The sequence below is a fragment of the Lagopus leucura genome, unplaced genomic scaffold (assembly GCF_019238085.1).
Source record: "Lagopus leucura isolate 7727_CA_CO unplaced genomic scaffold, USGS_WTPT01 Super-Scaffold_100015, whole genome shotgun sequence".
NCBI lineage: Eukaryota > Metazoa > Chordata > Aves > Galliformes > Phasianidae > Lagopus > Lagopus leucura.
The window spans coordinates 4,824,392-4,847,655 of NW_024962269.1; the positions used below are offsets into that span (position 1 = coordinate 4,824,392).

The following is a 23,264-nucleotide window of genomic DNA, read 5'->3' on the forward strand; positions in this document are numbered from 1 at the left end:
TATCTGTGGAGGCATTCAATGCCAGACTGGATGGAGCCCTGGGCAGCCTGATCCAGTGAGTGGCAACTCTGCTCACAGAAGGGGATTGAGACTACAGGATCTTTAAGGTCCCTTCCAACCTAATCCATCCTATGATAAGCAGAACCACACCACTGACTCCCACTCATGCTATGGGTTTGTTCATTGATATAATATAACACAATTACTGAAGAGCACTCCCACATATCATCTCAATTGTTAATGAAGATGTTAAACAGGACTGGACCCAGAACTGACCCCCACGGTACTCCGCTCATTGCTGGCCTCCACCCAGACTTTGCACCACTGCCCACTGGGTCCCACCACTGTACCAGCTTTTCCATCCAATCCATACTTCAGCAGCTTTTCTAAGAGGCTCTTATGAGTGACAGCGTCAAAGGCCTTCCTGAAGCCCAGGACAATATCCACTGCTCCCACCCATCCATCAGGCCGGCCGTTTCATTACAGCAGCTAATCAGGTTTGTCAGGCATAATTTCCCCTTGGTAAATGCATACAGTAATCTGATAGGGTTGCCCAATTTTCCCAGAAACAAGGAGTTACACTAACTCTCACTATAAGCAAGTCTTCTCTGTTACAATATCCTTAAGAAAAACATAGTTTTATTTATTTCATTATACATTTTATATTTCAAGAGAAAGATCTCCGATACTCTTGTCACTTGCTACACAAGGGGAGAAGAAAAAGTAGCTGTCACTACCCTAGATCTCAGGCATTACTGGAAAAAGACAAGACAGTTTCAAAACTACCACACAAGTGTCACCAAAAATTACACGCTTTGTAATATAGCTATCAAAATATCCATTAGCTTTTCCCATATATCAACTGAAACACATGAAAACGAAGTGTCAATGAATGGAATACAAGAAGCAAACTCATTTTTTATTTTAAAAACTGCAGATAAAAACTGCAGAGTTTTGAAAAGGAAGAGTGCAGAAGGACAGAAGACTGAACAAGGAATCTATTTTATTAACTCACTGATGCTGCAGTATCATCTCAGTCTAACAGTGGTACTTGGAAGAGTTCAACTCTACCTTCAAGTAGACTGAAACTCGATTCCATGTTCAGTCAGGTCAAAATGTATACTTCATAGCTCTCATCACAATATAAATGCTTGAAGATACTCAAAGCTTCCACTGTAGAGATTTACAAAACAAAGCATCTCAGATAATTGATGCCAATTTTTAAGTTATGCGTATTAAGGAAAAAAAAAAAGCATAAGCAAACTAATCCAGCAAGGAAATGCCTAATGGAAAATATTGTTATTTGCTTCTTTTAGGAGACAGCAATCTAAACAGATGAAAAACTAATTTGATTTTTTTTTTTTTTTTGTTAAGACATGTTATAACAAAATCAAAACAATGAAAGAAAACCTCAAAGAGCATTACTATTCAAAACATACAAGCCACCATCATCTACACTGAAATAAAAACTATGGTAGAAAAACTTTTAATCAAAAGATAACAGGAGTGGTTATCCCAAAGAAGTGATTATATCAACCTCTTGTTGAGGTTACCTAAACAAACAAGAATTTCCAAAAGTGGAATAGCTGAAAGCACAGAAGATCTCACAAGAGGACGATAAAACTTCCAAGAGCTACAGGCCAACATTCTACTGCATAAGAGCTGACTGCTATTTGGTTCAGTACCTCTGAGCTGCATTCACAGAGCTCAGTAGAGCAAGGCTCTCAAAAAGCAGCTTTACAAGTCCGCAACATACACTAAGAGACAGCTAGCCCTCCAATGCAAGGGATTACCAACACATGCAAACATCTCTGCTCTACATCACTCAGATAAGGGAAGGGCTTGCATCCATTAATCAGAAGATAGTCACTGGAAAAAAAAAATTGACACAGTTTGTACGTGAACTTCACTATAATCATTCAAGATTAAGGCAGAAATCAGCATGTTGTAGAATTTCACTGACCTGATAATTACCACTCCTCTAAAAACAAGGCTTTCCTACATTCTTTCTTATTTTCCACTACAGATCTGTTTTCAAGTGGTTCACCTTCTTAGCAAAACATGTGGTCTACACAGGAGATGTCACACACAGGTGTCACCAGTGTCTCAATTCATATCTTTTCACCAGTATAAGATCACCACAGTCAACTCTAAACACACAAGTGCCCATTAGTACTTCAGTGTTAGGATGGTATTTAACATTGCTAGGTACTAAACAACAAGGTTTTTTCAATCTGTAGTGATTCTCAGACTTCAAAACACTACTTACATAGAAAATTTTAGCTTTTAATAAGGTATTACCAGACACTTTTAAAGTAAACTCGTCATGGGATAAGAGAAGGATTTCGAGTTAACTACTGATCAAAAGAGGAAAAATACAAATGCCCCACCCCAAACACAGAAACACATCATTTTCACAGTAAAAATAAAGTTACCCATATATTTTCCCTATTTCCCCCAAAAAAGCTGTACTCAGACCAATGTTCAACAACTGCATCAATGTATCAAGAGGAGTAAACAAAGAGATGATAACATTTATTAACAAAAAATACTTTAAATCATTCTAACTAAACATTGGTGCACAATTGCAAAGCAAATTCTCTATGAAATTAGCAATAAAATAGCATGAAATTTAGTCTGTACACTAAAGAAACATGCTTTACGATCAATTCCACGTTGAAACAATGTGGTAAATACTGTGTAGCATATACAATAATACTAAGGTAATTCTACTTTTGGAAGCAATATCACTTTGGAGTGAAAGTCAAAAGGACTCACTAATGAGAAAGCAATGAACAGAAAATTGAAGTATCATTATGTCATGCAGAAATTAATGCCATAGCTCTCATCTTTAGCGTATGCAGCAGCAATCAACCCAGTTCTAAGTCATACAGAACAAGCAGAAATATTCAGAGTATCGCACCAAGTGCTAATAAGAAGTTACTACAGGAGGAGAGACACACAGATTATGATTGCTCATTTTGATAGAAGACACACATGTAGCTGGCATACAAAATAAAGATGTTCATTAAAAAATTATGAACTACACAGGTAACAACTAATTATTACTAATCAGGACAGAAGAACATGGTAGAAATCCGACAAATAAGTTGTCAGCACACAAACATCCATATTTCTGCCACAAAATGTCCATTGTTTTGGCCAAAATTATAACTGAAGTTAGAAAAACTGACAGCACACTCAGAGAATAAACCAACAGCAGCTACAAGAACAACATTCCAAAGGTTGGCTCTGTCCAGAAAATCAGAACCCTAAAAATGCTGGGCTTCATTGAGAGAGAGCAAATCAGTAAAGGAGGCAAAATATTTGCCCTGCATTTATACTTTTTCCTTAATTGTTACTGCTGGATACAATCAGACCAGCTACACTGAGCTGAACAGAACTTCAGCAGGAAAAAAGGAAAGGAAAGGAAGATCTCCTTCAGCCAGTCTTTCGCCAACTCATCTGTGACAGGTATTTAACTACCATTAATTATGCCCATATTACAAAAAAAAATTGCTTTTATTTATGCACTTCTGGAAATTAAATAATTTTGCCACTTATTTGAACTCTCATACCATTTCATTGCTGTTTATGACTTAAGGAAAAAAACCCCAGGCGTCAGCAGCAGGAAGATTAAACAAAGCATGTACCAAAATTGCACATGAGAATGAATAATTGGTACCTCTTGCGGTTTCAACTTTTCTATGTCTGTGGAGAGGTCTGAGCTTTTTCCATGAAGACTGCCATTCTCCTGTAAATAAGCAATTAATGACAACAGTTAGGACAAGATTAACTTTCCATACCAAAATTATGGAAAAAAAAAGCACTGGATTTTGAAGTATTAAAGCTGAACCGGAATTGTAGGACAATTCCAACTTAAACTTGAGATGTTAATCATCACGAGGCGTGATCTACTGACATCAAAGGCAAAGTGCACCATTTGCCATGCTATCACACAAAGTGATCCATATACCTACAGTACTGCCTCCCCCCTGTATTTTTAGCTCTTCCTCACAGTCATTTGATCTGGTTATCTACATGCCAAATTCTGAACCGGTAGCATCATTACCTCATTAGCTGAAAGACAACAGAAGAATAAAACACAATAAATCTTACCCAAAACATATGCCTGCAAACTTGCTTTAGTCTCATAAATGAAGTCTAGTATTTTTCCACTAATTTCAATACAATCGACAATTTCCTTTGTGCTTTGGGTTTCTTTCATTCATTCCTTTTGTATTTTTTTCTTCTTCAGAAGATTTATACCTCTGAACAATTACAACCTTACATGCAGACAGTACACATTCTTTTAAAAGGAATTCAGTTTTCTTTGCAAAAAAGCTGTTATTTAAATGACATCCCAGACAACCATTATTGTTTCATGTATGATGTAGGGCTCTACTAAAACTTCTTTCTTCCCCTCTCCTATAATCTAGTTCCTAGTGTACAGAAGGCCTAGACAAAAATCTATATTTATATTGGCCAAACCACCTGAATCCCTTTAAATGTACACCTCACATTGATTCTATAAGGTGATTATTCTGACCCTGCCGTCACAATTTAGGACTTCCCTCCCACCTCCACCAGAATTTCTGTTGCCTTTAATATTAAAAAGAATTTCCTGTGGAAGTGAAGGAAACTTTACTACTTCAACACTACTAGAGCAGGTGAACACAAACAGTTTAAGAAATAAACCATTTTATTCCCCTCTTGCTCCTCCCCAAATAATGAAAACTTGCTAAACATTATTTTGGCAGAAGGAAGGAAGAGGCGAGCCTGATTACATCATTTTTACTTTATAAATCTAGGAAGGTTGTGTACAACTTCTGTGTGTGTCTCTGTGCTAGATTTCATATGATGCACTCTAAAGTCATTAAATTCTTCCTCAAATACAAGAATGGAAATAAAATTATGTCACTAATTTCTAAATCTCTACCTGAAAAAAACAGGACAATATTATCCTGCTAAAACTTTAAACCTTTATAACACAACACATTTAGCTTAAATTAGGAAAGATCTATTAAAACAACGTTCCAGTTCAAACAAAAATGAACATACAGATTTTTGCATTTATTTATTGATTGAACATCACAACTGTAAATAATTGGTGCCCCAGAATGAACCCTCAGTACGACCCCAAACTGCAGGCAGGAGAAATGTCCTGAGGACTTCGCCAGAATAGGAAGTACTTCAGAAACATTCTGGGGATGGAGTCCACCAATTCTTTATAATATATTTTTTTTAGTTAGAGCCCAACTGTCTGTAGTTAGAATGGTCCTATTATAAAGAATGATTCAGCAAGAACTGCTTGCTGTGGGGAGAAAGACATTGCTTTTTTAATACACCACTTTAAGTCCAACATTAGAACTGCAGAGGGTAGGAAGATACCTGACAAGTATAAGGACTTGTTTATTTTTCTTCCCTCTTCTGAATCCTTGCACTTAAGATAAATTTATACTGACAGTTATTTTCCTATTCTTAATTATACAAGCAAATAGCACAGAAGTTTTCTTATAACTCTAGTTTCTAGTATACCTCTTTTAGAGCTTTACCATTTGCCTTTATTATCAACTTCATGATATGATTCCTGGTGGTTTCACTCTTGGCCTATGTTTTAATTTTCTAGTTGTAAACTTGAATCAAATTCAAATTCTATAGTGAGGTCAGTTTGTCTTATGATTGACTCAAATTGATCAACAACTTCGTAAATGAGTGTTAGAACACTGAACACTTTCAGTAAGAACACTGCATACTGAAAGATATCCTGTAAGATGACACTCCAGATGTGGAAAAGGCACCTAAAGAACCTGAAGGCTGGTCTTTATGACTCAAGTTCTATAGGATGTTTTATAAGGATATTTAATTTCTATGTTGCACAGAAACACTTGCGCATCCCACAGCATTTTTATATCCATTTATTCTAGCTATTTACTGAAGAACAATGGGAGAATTAAGATCTTAAAGCAAGCCTTTCTAATGGTCTCTCCTCCAAAGACAGGTGCAGGTTTTAACATTATCTAATGAGCTGCACAAGCAGCCCACCCACTTCATTCCACAGCAAGAGAAAGCTATTAACAGCTCTCTGTCTCAACGGCGCTGAAATCAGAACAGATGATTCAGACTGGGGCCATCAGCTACACAGGGTATTTCTATTAATTAATTCATTAGATACTTATCTCATTGTCTCTTCAAAGAGTAGCCATTCATAAAAAGAAAACTGAGCAGATGAAAGGTAAAGATTTAATACAGAAAAGGCTTGCTTTTGACTAGTAAGCTGGATTTTTTAAAGTCTGTATTATTGTTAGATACCAGATGCTACCAAAAAAATTTTCAATCACATAGTGAGGTGGATGAAGTTGTAACAGGAACAGGAGAAAAGCATTTAAAGAGTGAAGTTTCTCTTGACACAGCACATACTTAACTGATTAACATCAATGGAGAGGCTAGAGCTCCTTACACTTTGCCAGTACATTTGCTCCTCAATAAACAACATGAGTTTTATCTGCATTTCTGACCATGAGGCAAATAAAATGCATGTTCATGATTGAAGTATAGAGCTATGTATTATTTTCATGAACACTAAAGCAATATTTTTTTAGCCTTAAATCTGAATCGCTATTGCAGCATGTCAAAGTCATTGGAATCTCTGAAAGATGCTAATCTGTTTATTTAAAAGAGCTTACCCCTTAAAATCATTGCCAAATCATCTGCAGATTTTCTCTGTACAGTTCCGTGACCTTTTATTATCAGTTATAACATGGGAACCTTACCCTTGAAGACTCATAGGAAGGACTTGGCTGACCACTTGTTCCCCAGGACGCAGCACCTGTTCGCTCATCCATACCTATCAATAAAAAGAGAAGAGACCTATAAGAAAAAACAGCAAAAGCATAATGTTCCCTGTTGCAACCTGAATGCAAATACAGTTTCTTCCATATCCTTAATGAGGATAAAAGCAAAAACTTAAGATGAACTTCCTTGATAACAAAGCTGGCTACAAAGCAACCTACTCATTCTGACAAGTGCAGCTGCTGAAAATGGGTGTAGAAAAATTCAAGATTTGCCAGTCTGCAGAGTCAGCCTGACAAAACTCATATGAAGTTAGCTTGAGTAACAAAACAAGCACAACCACGCTAGCCTGGCTTTCTGCACAGCATGATTTATCCTGCAATTTAGGCACTGAACATTGCAGCACATACTGTGATAGTGTACTTGTTAACTACTCTTTGCTCTCACGTCTTGCTTGAGCATTGTAAAATCTGTGAAATTATTTTCCCTACTCGGTTTTCACATGCAAGCTATTTTAGCATAAGGGAGAAAAAGGCAACAGACTGTTTTATATTTCAATGGTTTACAAAAAAAAAAGAAAAACCTCACACAACCAAACCACCACAAAGATTCATGATGTCTGCTCTCCTAAAACAGGAATCTTCTAAAATTCTGTAACGGTTCTTTTAGAATCAGTTCCCTTTATGCAAATCAGGGTTACAGCTCAGAAGAGAAAGGGGAAGAAAAGTAGGGATAGCTTTAAAGACCATATCAGAGCATATCTCCCGTGTGATATCTGGCCAACAGTACATTGCCTGCACTTGCTTCAATTATTTTCTATTCAAAGTTAATTGGTTAAATCACCTTATAACCAATGCTACACAACTATCTGCCATGGTACATTACTGATATGGGATAATATCACTATTGCATTGACTGATACATACAGCAAGACTTCTTATTTTTCTTATTAGGGTGGAGGACAACTCCACCCTAGATGCACTTTGGCACTTTTATGCAAACACAATGAATTACTTTGTTTCTTCTCATCCAGACTTTTCTCACATACTGACACATAGCATGCATACTTTACATGACATGTGGTATGAATTGTAAAGCTTTACAGTGTCACAATCTAGAAATAAGAATTACGTGTCGCAATTAATAAATAAGACTTAAGTGCATGTTACTTCACAAAAGCATCCTTAAATCCAAGCTTTATATTGCAAATAAACACTTTTCATGCATATACCTCAGACTGGCCACATTACAAAATAAAACGCAAGAAAATACAAGCTGCTATGTAAATTGCTATCTATGGAGTAACAGTAATCATTATTTCCTTATGGAACATGTTTTATGAAGCTATAAACTACTGTTGCAACAAAGACAGCCTGCAGAAGGCATATTAAAGTACACCCAGACAAAAACTATAGACTCCTTTTGTGTATGTGGGAATGATCCTCAAGGCTGGAGGAAAATCTTTGAAAACACAAAAAATCCACCACTATAGCAAGCCACCAGTTTACAGAAATTCGCTGCATTTTGCAGCTGACAGCGTTGTTGTTGTTTTATTGTAACTGATCCAGGAGCTGAGTAAAAAGTCGTGGCTGGCACTGACAAAGGCAAAAGTAATCTTTTGGCACAACCCATTCCTTTCTGCCAGAAACAACAGCGCTCGTAATCCACTGATTATCATAACAAGTCTTCCACTGCTTTCATTTCAAAAGAGATAGTAGGAGGGAAAAAAGCAAAATATCTTACTGTAAAGCAAAGCGTTTGTGAAAATTTAAAGGCTGTACATAATGATAACCTATATAAGAAACAGGTCAGTAAACAATGGTTACGCATGGAATGTTCAGACCTGTGACCCCGTATCAGTAAAACATGTTCCTCACTTAAAAATTGAAGTCAGCAGGACATAAGGATGCATGTTTAAGTTCTGCTAAATCAGCACATGTACAGCTAAAAGTCCGTGATTTTTATTTCACCGTTTGAATATGCAAATTGTTTAAAGGAACAGCTCTAAAGCAAAATACGACATTTTGAGAGCAGGATGAAAACTAATTTCTAAACAGTTTGCAGACCATTTAAATTAGAAAAAAGCCTGCATAGTTAACTGGAGGCATTTCATGCACGACACACAGAACACTTAACACTCTGACATGTGATGGTTTGGTTTCACTTGTAACGATACACCTCTGCTGCCACTTGGCCCCCTGACCAACACAGCACATAACAAATGAATTAAGAACTGGTTACTGTAGAATTCTCAACCAGGAAGTCAGATACAAAATCACGATGGCAGTGTTGAAGGAACCTGTTCTAGTTTTCACACTACTATTTTTTTTTTCCCCAATCAATAACAGACACACAAAAAAGGCCGCAAGATACAGAAACTCTAGCAGGCTGGGCACAGACCAGCAATGCATACTTTAATATAGACAAAGTCACTGTCCACATGAATGAACCAGGAGAGTAAGATAACACTTCCAGCGGTAAAGGGATTTAAAACAGGGAGTAGTAATCCTAAGAACACAAAAGTCATCTTGTTTATATACAAGGGCTGCCCTGAAAGTAATGCTTCCTATTTTGTTAAGTTGGCCCATGATATTGAAGGTGGATATTGGTGGTACAGTAGTAGAGGCTGAACCTTCCCATCAATATCCCTTTACATTTTGGTGCCGTGTGGCACATGGCAGCAGAGGGGCAGTCTGACAAAATGGCATCTGACATGGATGTGAGGATGAACCAAAGATGTGGAACTGAATGCCTCCATATGGAAAAAATGGCCCCCACTGACTTTCATTGATGCTTGCTGAATATTTACAGAGACCAAACAGTGGGTGTGAGCACAGTAAGGTAGTAGATGGTGCATTTCGGGCGACATCAACAAAAAAGACAAGCCGTGTTCCAAATATACATGCAGACTGTTTCAAGCACAACATGCAGGCTCTTGTTCATCACTGGCAGAAATGCATAGATAATGATAGAGACTGTGCTGAGAAAGCATTTTGTAGTCAAGAATTTTCTCTATCAAACAGTGTTGTTGTGCTCTTTGTATCTGTTGCAGTTTCCATGGAAACAGGCAAGAGGCATTACATTCAGAGCAACCTACGTACATTCAACAAGCCTTAAAGCAAGTGTCTTTTGGAAGGGCTCAAGCATTTTCCTAACAGACACAAGACAGAGTGGAACTGGAGGGCTCAGCAACTTCCTTGGCACAAGGAAATGCAATGTCTGGTACTCAGGATCTACTAATTCATCATAGATGTTCAAGGGCACAGAAAAGCTTCAACAACCCACCACAGGAACAGGCTCCAGTAACTCAACCTCTTTGCATAATACGAAAAAAGGGGAAAGCAACACACGTAAAGGTCTAATATATAGATACACACAGTCAGATAGGCAGAAGAAGGTTCTATCCTTATCACCTTTTTTTTTTTGCCCCCTAAGTAAGCAGCGAGGAGAGCAAGGCTCTGAAGCAATTAATCAGTCCATTTCCTGATTGAAGTTTGTTACCTCTGAAGCAGATACACCACAGCTCAACCAACAAACAACTCGGCCATTTCTGCAGTTGCTTCAGATGAATCAGCCAGCAGCCCACGGCCAGGATCTGGCTTACAGCAATTCCCTGTCCCTGAGGAGGACAGGAACATCCCCTGCCTGTGGCCACACACAGGGGCAGCTCTGGCAGCACCAGAACCTGGCAGTGCGGCCTGCTGTGGGATCCAGGCTGGGCCACAGGCAAGGCCAAACATTCTCACTGGCCTCAGCTAAGTAGTCACAAGGGTGCTTTCTGGCTTTATAAACTGAATTCTCAAAGCACTTTAAGGTTTTGCTTTATGTCACTTGGTACTATGAGCATTTCAAGCTCTTCTAGAAAAGCTGATAAAATTGTTGCATTGCCACATCAACATATGTATTCATACCAAAGATGTAGTTCCAAATGCTGATCTAATACAAAAAATTGGATTTTGCAATTAAACTTAAATGAAAGTTGCACTTTTTGCTGGTATAAGACAAAGATCATATTTAAAACTTATTTCAAGAGACTGAAGCTCTAATGTTTGTGTAAGCAAGTTGATATACTTTATAGGGTTACCATCTGCTATGATGCTGATCAAATAAATGTTTTGACCAAAAAAATCACATTCTATGCTGTTATACTAGGTACTCAAGGTATGAGTTTCTGTCTTTTATAGCTTCTTTATCCAATTTTGCTTCAGAATAATGATATTCGTTCAGATCGGACTCAGCAACTGAAATCAATTGCAAAAATACCTAGAGCACAAACCATAACAGCATTGATCGTATTTTGCATCTTAGACACCCAAGCAAATCAATCTACCATTAGACCCCATATTGCATATGTCTGTTGTGAAGTATGATACAGACCACAACCTAAAATATAATTTTAGACTCTCTGATAAGGCAACACAAGGAGAAACATGCTTTGAGAAAGAAAACTAATCTAAATTAAGTACTTGAAATTTCAGCATGTTGAGAGTACTTCTCTGCTTCCTGACAATTCCAAAACCTGGAAAGCTTTTCTCGTTTTATGGTAGCCTTAACATTATTAATAGACTAAAAATGATTTTATTCTGTTAATAGATTATTTAGACTTTCAAAGTCAGATTAGTAAGCAAAGAAAATGTATTTCCACATATTACCATAAAAATTACTTAAAACCAAAAGCTACTTTGACAATACATGTCATGTGGTGCTATTAAAATATACTAAGCTACAGTCATTAATCAAATTGAGAGGAGAAATGAAACCCAGGCAGGCTATGAACAGCATAGCCACTTAAGTGCCATTTCGATAAATTCCGATGCAGCACTAATTAGTTAGAAGACAAAACACTTTCATTTCAAACACTATAAATAGAGAGGTTTTTCGCTACCTCTGGCCTTGAAAACGAAATGCATGTGGAACCATTTCAAGAATGAAAAATATTCATGAGAAACTTCAAATCTCAATCCGTGATTTTTACAGAAGATACTGATTTTGCTATTCCACACAGATATGAAGTTTGGATCAGAAATGGAAGTGATCTGGCAGGAACTGAGAACCAAAAAGAATACCCCAACTGGACCTAAGAATATATTTTCAGATTTTTATTTCTTGGCAAAAAAAAAAAAAAAAACAACAAGACAAAGTCCCACCACAGTACAGTAGTTGAAGTCAGTGACTCTCTTCACAAAGAGCTTCAATTACTTCCAGCCTGCTGGGTCAGTGGGAGAGGTGCTCAAACACCAAGCCACACTCAGTGAGTAAGAGCTAGATTTTGATCAACTTGTTTTGATCAAAGCGTGGCTTGCCTGATCAGGTCCTGCCATTCTCCATTCTACCCATCTCTCTGAATCAAAAAGGAAAAGTCCCCACTGGTAACAGAACTGCCAGTATTTCTGCTTAGTAAAGCCCTCACAGGAAGAGCAGAGTATCCCCTTTTGTACCTTCTGCTCCAGAGAAGACTAACAGAAGTGGTAGTAAAAACTTCTCCGAATCAAAATCTGGTACTAACTCTAGACTCTACAGTTCCCCCTGGAAATTTCCTGGGTTAATTGTATTAAACTGCACGACCTCAGGGCATTGAGCCACACAGCCCGAGACTGAACACCCATGCCTTAGTGGTCTAGAAGGAGGATTCTCCTATGCTTACCTGTCTCAGTATCCTCTCCTACCTGCCCAGGGTTAACCACCAGCCTTGTGTGGCAGAACTCCAAAAGCACAACGAAGCACACAGAGACCAACACCACCATGAACAGACATCGCTTACTTCATTTATTACTTACAATACTTTCATTTATGTGTATTACAAATATTTGTAAGATCAGTTTGTAATACTGCTGTTAATCTTCAGTGTTTGTAAGAAAATTCACTGCATTTTTAAAACACTGTTTGTTCTGAGGAATCTTATGGTTACCTTACTCAGCAAAGAAAAAAACCCTGCTATACAAGTTACTGTGACAATAATTTTAAGAGTAAGTGCTAAAAAAAGCTACATCAAGTTATTTTCCATCCCCAGAATAAGCATTCAAAATTAAAACTTCAGGGGAACCAAACTTAACCAGATGAGAGTAAAGTACAGCAAGTCCAGCAATTACCAAAACTTGGACCAAAAGTAGTACTGACAGATGTTAAAAATTAGTCATAGCTTAAGAAGTATCAGCAACTTGAATTCTCTTTATGGAAAGCTGTTTAAAAACTGTACCTTCATAGAGAGAATGATTTGCAAGAACAGCACATTCTCAGGTCTGAAGACAAAGTCAAGGTGTACACTTGAACTTTTGCTAACACAACAAAATACATGCATTGTATAAAGTCAGAAAAAAATAGGAAAAAAAAATCATGCTGGTTCAGGAAAACTGGTTGAAAGCTTTCATTTATTTTAGCAGTGTTTATTAACTTCATAAGTCAGTACCAGCAACACAGCTCCTGCGTCAGTTATCAGGAATGTTTTACATTTTTTCACCCACTCAGTACCTAACATGATTTGGTTGGAAAGGGTGAGGGAGGCCATTATTACTTTCAACTTAATTTCACAAAAAAATCTAATAATTCCCTATAATAAGGCTACGCATCCTCTACAAAAAAGGTCAGGCTCCTCCTGTAACAGCAGCACTCAGAAGTTCTCTACTTTTCTTCCTTCACATTCCATGCTTCCTAAATTCAAAAATCACATCACTAAACAAACCAAATGCCCTGACCTGACCTGGACACTTTGAATACAATACAACCTGCTCAGGATAGCATTGGAATTGTCGGTTCCTATGCAGACTGTCCTATAACAGAAAATCACACACTGCTACGCTTATCTTGCCTAGCAAAAAAAAAAAAAAGAAAAAGAAAAAGGCATCTGGTTCAGGTCAAAGAAGAGCATATTTACAATAAGGTACGTAATACGCAATAAGTAAAACATGCATTTGTGTTTATTCAAACATCACAAACATAAGACAATAGGAAAAGCTATAAACAATAGCATTTAAAGCAGTGAGCAATAAATGGAATTCCCTTACGAAGCCAGAGAGGTGCTCAGGGAACTGCAGTAAAGCCATTCTTTGTCCCTAAAGATGAATATCACCATTCACTCTACAGTAAGTCTTTATATCACTCTTCCATTCATTTTCAGTTTAAAAACCTGAAAACAATTAAAACTCTAATCTTGACAGACTGTATCACGTAATATAATATTTACAAGTTTGTAAACACAGAGCATGCTTTGGAAATTCCCTGGCTACAGACGTGCATAGAGCAAACCAACACTGAGATCAAATCTTCAGTGGGGACAGAACCCAGAGCCGACATTCACATGCAAACACCCACAGTTACACCGCTATTACATGGCATCAGGCTGCTTATTCTCCTCCCGTACCAAACCACAAAGTATCAGACAGAGCAGCTCTAATGGGCAAGTTTCAGCCCTAAAATATTATCTATCATAATAATCCATTCTACTGGCAATTTTTCCTGTGGTTACTTCAGTTATGACTCAACAGCTTTATATAACCACACACCCTTTAAAATACATGTATTTATATATAAACCAAATCAAGACCAGTGTCACAAGACAGCACACACCAGGCCAAAAATATTCAAATAGTCTCACAGTTGACAGCTACTGTTACCAGTTGTGCTGCATTTCCCAAAACTGCCCATTGGCACAGCAGAACATAAAACAATCCGAGTTACCCGGCGTGTAACTGAGATGTTAACTCCAAAGAGCAAAGAACACACTTCAAGTGCAACAGCTTTGTCTAGCCTGTCTAAAAAGGTTAAGTACTTGCAGTCACTCACTGAAGCACACAGCATCCAGAAAACCTGGATCCTCTTGAAAACTTCCCAATTAATGGACACGGTCACAAACACAACAAGTAAAGCAGCCCTTCTTGCAGCAGTACATGCTCTGAGATCAATCTGAGGTCACTATTATTTCATAGCATAGATGGCTGCCACACATCTTGACAGAAATGCAATTAAAATATAATTTAAATTATCCAACTGCAACAAATTAGAAGTGCTTTGCTGATAATGAGAATGCCATTAATGAAATAACAATCCAATCTTTGGACAAAAAAGAGACCTTCTAATAGAACAAACAATTTAAGAGTCAAAAAAAAAAAAAAAAAAAAATCAAGCTGAAAAAATACTGACATTTGTAAGAAACATCATGCATTTTGAATTCATGTAGGGGAACCTAAGGAAAAATAAAGCATCAGATGAAAAAAATTGCATGCTACTGAGTCAAGTTTTTGAGCTTTAAGTATAGCATATAGGATCAGAAAGGAGACGCCAAGTTTTCAAGAGGGATCCATTCCTGCATTTACAGACCTGCATTTCAGCTAAGGAAGTCAGCACTGCCCTACAGCATCAAAAATTTTTTCCAGTATGGATTTTGTCCTAGCACCTCCTCCTCTATAAGCTACCTGGAATGCAGTAAAACTCTTGCCAGATGTTCTCCTTCTGCAGAAGCCAAAGCCAGCAACTCAGTAATTCCATGACTTCCAGAAATCAGTCTGAATCCAGTGCGAACGAACTATGAATATCTGGCAACAGCCTGCGCTGCCAGCAGGGGCCTCAGACACCAACCAACCATAACAGCAACAACAACAACACTTTTTCTTTCCTCCACATGAAAACTTACTCTTCTTCCAACTACTTTTCAGACAGAAGTTTTTACCGCTATTCTGGAACATCATATAGCAAGTAAATGGGACTTCACCTGACAAAGGAGAGAAATCTGACTTCAAATTTCAGAGATATCATTGCATCTGCACAAGCAGACGCTGAACTCCACTCCTTGCTGCATAAACTGGATTCCTTCTTCATAAGCAACAGTCATTAACTTGCCTACTGACCTCTGCTGCATTTCAGTATCATTCCTATCTTAACATTTAAAAGCTACAATTTATAAATCTGGACAGATTACCTACAAAAATTATGCCTTCAGAGGTACAGAACACAGAACTAAGATTTCTAGAGCAGTCAGAACTCCTTGTTAAGCATTGTGGTATTTAAATGACAAAAAATAATTACATCAATTACACACTAACTACATAAATTAGCTATTTTCCTATTCCAGGAAATAACTCCAAAATCTCACAGGATCTGAATATGGTGATATGATTCCAGAAATAACTACATTTACTAGCAAAGAAGTTGAGATTTCTCCAACTTTATTCCTTATTCAGAAGAAAAATCTTTTTTCCCCTCCTCTCTAAAGACTTTACTGCTGCTCTCCCATTTCTCCTCGTAGCTTTTCATTCAATACTTCATAGATTGGCTGGACTGTACAACATTTCTCCATTGTTTAAATCCTAAATATCACACTTCTTATGGAAATGTGAGTTTTCAATGCTTTTCTTGTAAAAAGTGTTACGTGAGCTAAAACACTGTTAATGAAATGCACTGCAGAAGTCAAACGCACACGTTTCAGAACTTCGATGGAAAAGTCAGACCTGGAATTTACACTCAGGTAACTCACCTCTAAATTGCCTTTCTTTCTAACTTTCTAACAACATCAACACTGGAACTTTTTTTTTTTCTTTTAAATGAGGACAAATTGCACTTTGAACGAACAAAAGTTTTGCTGCAGCTTCTTCAGGTATGCTGTTACAGCAGTTCTGGAGGTTATAGCTGGAAAATGCTGAAAGCCAATAAAATGCCATTGACAGTCTTTCTACAGGGAAATGCATCCTTATCTGGTAATTATCCTTCCTACTATAACAGCACAACATTAAACACTTCAAAATATTAACTTGAATATTTTCTAGTCAAAACACAGGTAGCAATCAATAACTAATTATTTTCTTAAATTCCTCTTGCCAGAATGTTTTAAAAGCCTTTCATTCTATACGGCCATAAATATTGTCATGACTTGATTTCTATAAATCTTACACCTCAAAATTAATACCAGATTTCTAGGGATATTTAATGAGAACATAGAAACTAATGGCCTTACATTAAAATCAAGACAAATACTGCACAGTTTAATTTTACAGGTAAGAACGAGAATGGAGAGGATATTAAAAAACTGCAATTCCACAGCACTGCAGAAAGCAAGTAACCAACGACCTTCTAAGCACAGAGCCCAACCAGACCTCTTAGCCAATGTGCAATTAATATTAATTAACATGCAACCTCCTCATGCAAAGTAAGCCTCCAAACAGTAACGTTTACCAACATCTCACAAGGGATTTTGATAGCACGACCATTGCCACAGTAGAGCTTATGAGTCAGGTCATATGTATGCAAACAGCAGCCGGCCCACCAATAACTGAGGGCCCTGCAGTAAACCAGTTCAAGAAGCAGCTAGTAGAAAACAAAATCATAAAGAAAAGCCTTGCTGGTTTCTGGCCAGATGAGCTCACAGATGCATCTCACCACAGGGCCGGAGGAACACCAGTGTTTGGCAGAAAGGAAGGGAAGAGAGCGCAGAAACGAGGCAAGGCCAAAGTCAGGGTTGCACAAAGGTCCAGGGAAACAAGCCCAGCACTTCCAGCATTTGCTAGCTATGAGTACAGCTACCTTGAGTTATTTAAAATCAGTGGTTTCTTGAGGTGGGACGTGTGGGAAGACATCACTGTGGAGTGATGCACACATTTCTGTAGTCTGCTTCAGAATATTAGCTTTATATTGGACCACTCATACTATGCCAGAATGTCAGAAATTAACTAAACGCATGCTTATACTTTATCAATTCTCTGTACCACCCAGAAAAACCTTAACAGTATCAGAACTGCTTGTGTTAGGGTAGAAACATTATCATTAAGTTCAGCACAGCTATGTTCACCTGGCAGAATTTTAGCCAAAATTTAAAGGAAGTTTGGAGTAAAGGGCAACCAAAAATAAGAATTTTCCTTTCCTCACTTCTTCCACAATTAAAGACAAAAAGGCACCTCACTTAAAAATTTAAGTACATTTTTAATTTTAGTCAAAACACATCTTAGGCTCCATGTGCCAAATAAGTGGCATTTATAAATTACTGTAGCCCATTTTCTCTGTTGTGTTTTATGATCTAAGTATTGCCAAAACAAACCAATTTAAACAAATCACCTCTCCAGGTGGTGACTTCAAGTTTAAGCTTTCTTGGCCTTAAATTCCATACTCAGTTCTCTTTATTTTATTGCTTTCACATTAGGCAACAGCTTTCAGACTTCACTTTTTCATTCTCCAGCACTCTACTGGATGAGATTTGTGCAAGTGTACAGCTTTTACTAAGTCACTGATGTCGCCATTTACAAGGATTATCAGATAATTTTAACACAGCACAAACTGATCACATTCTGTTAAATGCTCAGAATAGAAAAAAAAGAAAAAATATTTGTGCTCCCTTGAAAAAGACAGCCACAACTTTGTGTATGGGAAATACATTACTACATGCTAATCACAAAGGCATTACTACCTTCCAGTGTACTACCACTTAAAATTGTCCTGCAGTTCAGAGGGCAGCAAAGCATCAAAAGTACAGCGTGGAGAGACACATGAATGATTACTGAGAGAAATCCAGAAAACAGTGAGTTGCTCTCCCAGATACAAGACAGCATTCTGAAGATTCACTCACATAACAGATGATCCAAACAGCTACCATATACAGCTTCAAAAATAAAGCTTCCACATGAACTAAATCATGCAGAGCATAATCTTTAAAAAAAAAAAAAAAAAAAAAAAAAAGCAGGCACGCATTCTTTTAGGAAAATGAAGAGATACTTGTAAAATGAAGTGAACTCATAACTGAACACTCTTCATAGAATGGCCTGGGTTGAAAGGGACCATAATGACCATGTGGTTTCAACTCCCTGCTATATGCAGGGTCGCCAACCAGCAGCCCAGGCTGCTCAGAGCCACATCCAGGCTGGCCTTGAATGCCTCCAGGGATGGGGCATCCACAGCCTCCTTGGGCAACCTGTTCCAGTGCTTCACCACCCTCTGGGTGAAAAACTTCCTCCTAATATCCAACCTAATCCTCCCCTGTCCCAGTTTAAAACCATTTCCCCTTGTCCTGTCACTATCCACCCTTGTAAACAGCCGTTCCCCCTCTTCATCTTAATGCACACAGACGTAAAGTTGCTCACACAACTGAGGGTCTACAGTGGATGATGACTGTGTCCTTTCATGCCTTTCCACAGACCCACACAGGATTTCCCTCAGACAGCCACACCAACATGTCACAGGGACTTTAGAGTTTTCACAAGTGATATGAAAGCCCGATGAATTAAACATGTGCACTTTAAGACATCTTACAGTCTACACATTAAATAAATGGAAAAATTCAAGCACAAAAACTTTAGCAGCAATTTTACTCTACTTGATTACACACCTCTTAGGATGTAAGGCTTAAAGGAAAGGAAACATGTCTATACTCACTTGTGCATACACACATGCACAACTCATTCATTACAACATCAGCTTCAGTATTAGAAACTGCATTAGAATACAGGCTATCTTCAGGATTTTATCCCTGGCATGGTTCCACTTAGAAAAGCAACAGGCATATTTGAAGCCACTTACGTTTACATTTTCAATTTTGGTGTTGAACTTTTAAATATTGCCACTTGATATCAACCAATCACCAAGAAATCGTAACAGTGAGTATGCATCAGTCCCTAAGATCACCTTAGCCCAGCCATCATTTTCCTGAAGGATTAAAAATATAATACTGTCTTATTAATGAATTCACAATGGGAAAAAAAAAAACGTGGAAAATACAAAATAATAAATGCAATGAGATATTGTATTCAAAAGACTACGTAATAACATATAGAAGACAGCAGAGAGAAACAACCTATCCTTACTGTCTATTAAAGAGAGTTCAAAGTGAACTGAAACCTCACAAAGGGCAGACCTCTTCAGATCTGTTTGCAGATCCAGAACTAGTCAGGGTTTTCAGACTTCTTCAAATTTGAAGAGTCTAGTATACCTGATCCCTACAGAATTTCAGTCAAACAAGACTTCTAAACTGCTGAATGCTGGCTCTACAGTGAAAGAGTTCAGAAAAGACCACAAGAATACAGCTGAAGCTAAGCCACTTCATCTTATCTTCCACTAGCAACAAAATACATTTGAAGCCCAAATTCCTTACTCAGTGATTGAACCCAGAATAATGCCACCTACAATGCTAGTCACAGACGAGTAACAGAACACTCAGATGAGATGTCGTACCTCACATGATTTCAAGTAGTAGCTGACCCACATCTCTCATTCTAACATAATATTTACAAGAATTTTGCTAAATCCTATTTAATTTTCTGCTGAATAGAAGACAGAGAAACGAGAAGGAAACATCTGTATCCCAAACAAGTCTATCAAACTCAACATTTGGTCTAAGAAAACTCTTATTATTACAATTAGCACAGCGTTGTCTGCTTAAAATCAGCCATTTTTAAAATAGCTCCAAAATTAGTCTGCAACTGCAGCAATCTTAACACAGTTAAGCTTCCAGACTGCAGCCAGGACTGGTTAGCTCCACTGCTTACAGCAGCCTGGGAGCTGCAAACCACCTAAATCACATCAAGCAACTCATAGCACAGGTAAGCACAGGTATGAAAAAGAAGATGAATAATCTGCACAACACAGGAGTTAACCAAAAAGCTGCAATACGTAGTACTGCATACATAGCAACAAAAAGTCTGGAGAACAAATACAGAAATGAACTTCATAAACATTCTTAAATTACGGAATGCATTTGATTTAATTATTCTACTTGAAAGCAATGATCACAAATACAGTTATAGCCCCAAGAACTGCTTGGGGTGGCAGGGAACATACATGGAGAGATTCAGGGAGAGAGAGAGAGCCAACAGCTCCAGCGAGCTTTTCACTCACTTTTTCTTCGTCTCTTGGTGGTACCAGCCTAATTTGAAAGGACGGTCTGCAGCACACACTGCATTTGAGAAGTAAATGAAATGAAAGTAATCCAAGGTCACCAGCAGACTAAAGAGGAAGAACAAACCACCTGCAGAGGTCAGTATTCTAAAAGTGTATCAGCAAAAATGAAACAGAATATGTCAAAATTGCTATTTAGGACAAGCCACAACCTCATTATCTGTTGGAGAGACGATTAGACAAAGCATCCACACATTCACGGATTCTTCCCCATCCTTCTGAAATATAGCACAGAAATGATTTTGCTCTGATTATTATGACATGAAGGCACACGAAAATCTCTAAAACAAACATCAACAAACAAAAACCAACAATATTCATCAAAGGAGTAATATTTGAGTAAAACTAGCATAGAAATCATCTGCTACATGAAATCTTTGTTCCTTTTGCTTACATGCGTTTCTGCTGTGCTGACCCAGACATTTCAGATGTCATGGCTTCTTGACTCAAGAAGCAGACACTCAATTTTAAGTTATGAAATTGAAACTTCACTTTAGAATTCGAAAGTGTTTTCAAAAATCAGTTAGGCATTAACACCATGCACTTCAGAAGGTAAAGATTTAATCTTGTCCACTAGATCACAACCAGATCACAAAGCTCAGACTTTGCTTCCTAGAGGAAACTACTGAACTGCTTGAAAAACCCAAGATACAAGCATCATCTAATAGCAAGTAAGAACTATAATCTTCCACTAAATAACACTCACAACAGTGATCAGAACTAGTCCCTGGGGCTCCTTTACAACGATGAGTACCTCTCTACCCTAGCAAGTGATACCCCAGCCTGGAAGATATGAGCAGCTCCTGATCTGTTAAAGCTCTGCCTGAAAAAGACATGTGAGGCATGTTCCTTTTGACTGAAGGGCAGACAATAAATCACCACACAGAGCTCAAGAGACTTAACAATTATGTGGACTTGGTACTGTCAACGGACATGTACGCTGATATATGCTACTATCATTGCTTTTTAGATATTCACTGTAGCATTTTTGTTGGGAAACACAAATGAAAACATATGTAAGACAATAAAGATGATCTTGACGATACTCGTGGATATAAGTTCACAAACTAAAGCTATCTGCACACTATCGGTATCCCTGCCTCCTCCTTCCCCTCCAGCATCCCAGCCAGCACTCAGTGGTACGGTTCCAGCGGCACATTTGCCTCCACACAGCCCCAGCAGCCCCAGCACACAGAGCTCCTGCCAGCCCCCTGCCCACAGCTGTGCTACCAGGTGGGAGAAGTCAGCCTGCAGGCATTCCTGCCCAAGCAAGACTCCTTTTCTGGACAGCAAACAGAAGAGGTGGTCTATATTACTATCTTGAATAGATGTGGCCTTAAGAGAATTAAAAAAAAAAAAAAAAAATCAACTATGAAAATAGTTTAAAAAAAAAAAAACAAAACACCTCACACACAACCTCAGCTTCTCTTTAAAATAAGAGCAGAAAAAGGAAAACTCCAGCAGACATTGGATAGAATTAAAGAGCTCAGGTAACAGCACCAAGCAACATCAGACCAAGAATTCCATAGCCATAAAGAAAGACGAAAAGTATTTAAGCATGACATTGACCTTGTAAGATTTAAGATACCAGTACTCAAGCAGAAGTCTATTTTTTCTTTTATAAGAAGCTAATAGATTAATGGTAAATGCTTGAATTTATGGATTATATAGAAACTACATATTATATACAGAAATACATCAGACTAATTCTAATACATCTCAGAAAAGTTGCTGAAAAAAGGAAAAAAGAAAAAAAGAGATCAGCATTCTGTAAGTATCCCTGGGGGAAAGCAGCAGCCGATCATGGCACGCATTACCTCTGCCCCTTGTTCATCCATCTGCTGCACCCCAAGGAATGCCACAGGGAAGGCAAACATGTGGAGCACAGCTAATAACAGCAATTCTGTCCATATTAGAAACTAATTATCATCCTTTCCTATCAGGATCAGTGCTTCTAGAATTATAAGCAATTTACCCCTCTAAACGCAGTACAAAATTTAACACTCAGTAACTCAGTAGCTTATTTTAAAAAAGAAACAAAAATGCTGTTTGGACCTGTATGCAGGCCCAAACCTAATGCCTTTCTCTTCAATATAGCCTGCTCTTTGACATCCAAAGCTTTCTTTGGTGAAGGAAGGAAGGGAAACACAGCCCCGTGTGTTTTTAACTCTCAGCTCAAAACAGCACAACAGATTAAGCCTATGCATATCCAGCTAAAACAAAAACACGGGCTTTGTATTGTATTAGCATCTTCTGGAAATGACAGCATGAAATCTCATCGCTGCTTCCTACTAAACATAATGCTTTTCATTAAATACACAGACCATAAAACTACAAACTGAGATGAAAAGCTGTGAATAGCATTTTATATACTGACCTTGCAAATAAAAATCAGTTTCTTCTTGGTCTACTTTCATTCCAACAAACTAAAAACTACTTAAATTATTACTGAGATTCCTTCACACTAGGCTGCTTTATAAAAGTAATAACTTCCTTCAAAATAATTAAGTTAACGTTGCTTTGTTTTAATTAATATCACCCACTCGAGACACTACATTTGCACAGAAGTGGTCCACACACCCTGCAGCACAGTCTAAGGAAGAAAT

General features: G+C 37.8%; 1 protein-coding gene across 11 annotated transcripts in view; it reads right to left on the reverse strand.

Moving 5' to 3' along the window:
• Nucleotides 1-23,264, reverse strand: part of TCF12 (transcription factor 12) — a 151,669-nt gene that overhangs the window by 107,577 nt on the left and 20,828 nt on the right. For all 11 annotated transcript variants that reach the window (XM_042875826.1, XM_042875825.1, XM_042875821.1 and 8 more), the window contains exons 3-4: nt 6,774-6,847; nt 3,686-3,754 (exon numbers count right to left, since the gene is read on the reverse strand). In XM_042875826.1, coding sequence (XP_042731760.1) covers nt 3,686-3,754; nt 6,774-6,847 — 143 coding nt within the window. The remainder of the gene's footprint in view (nt 1-3,685; nt 3,755-6,773; nt 6,848-23,264) is intronic.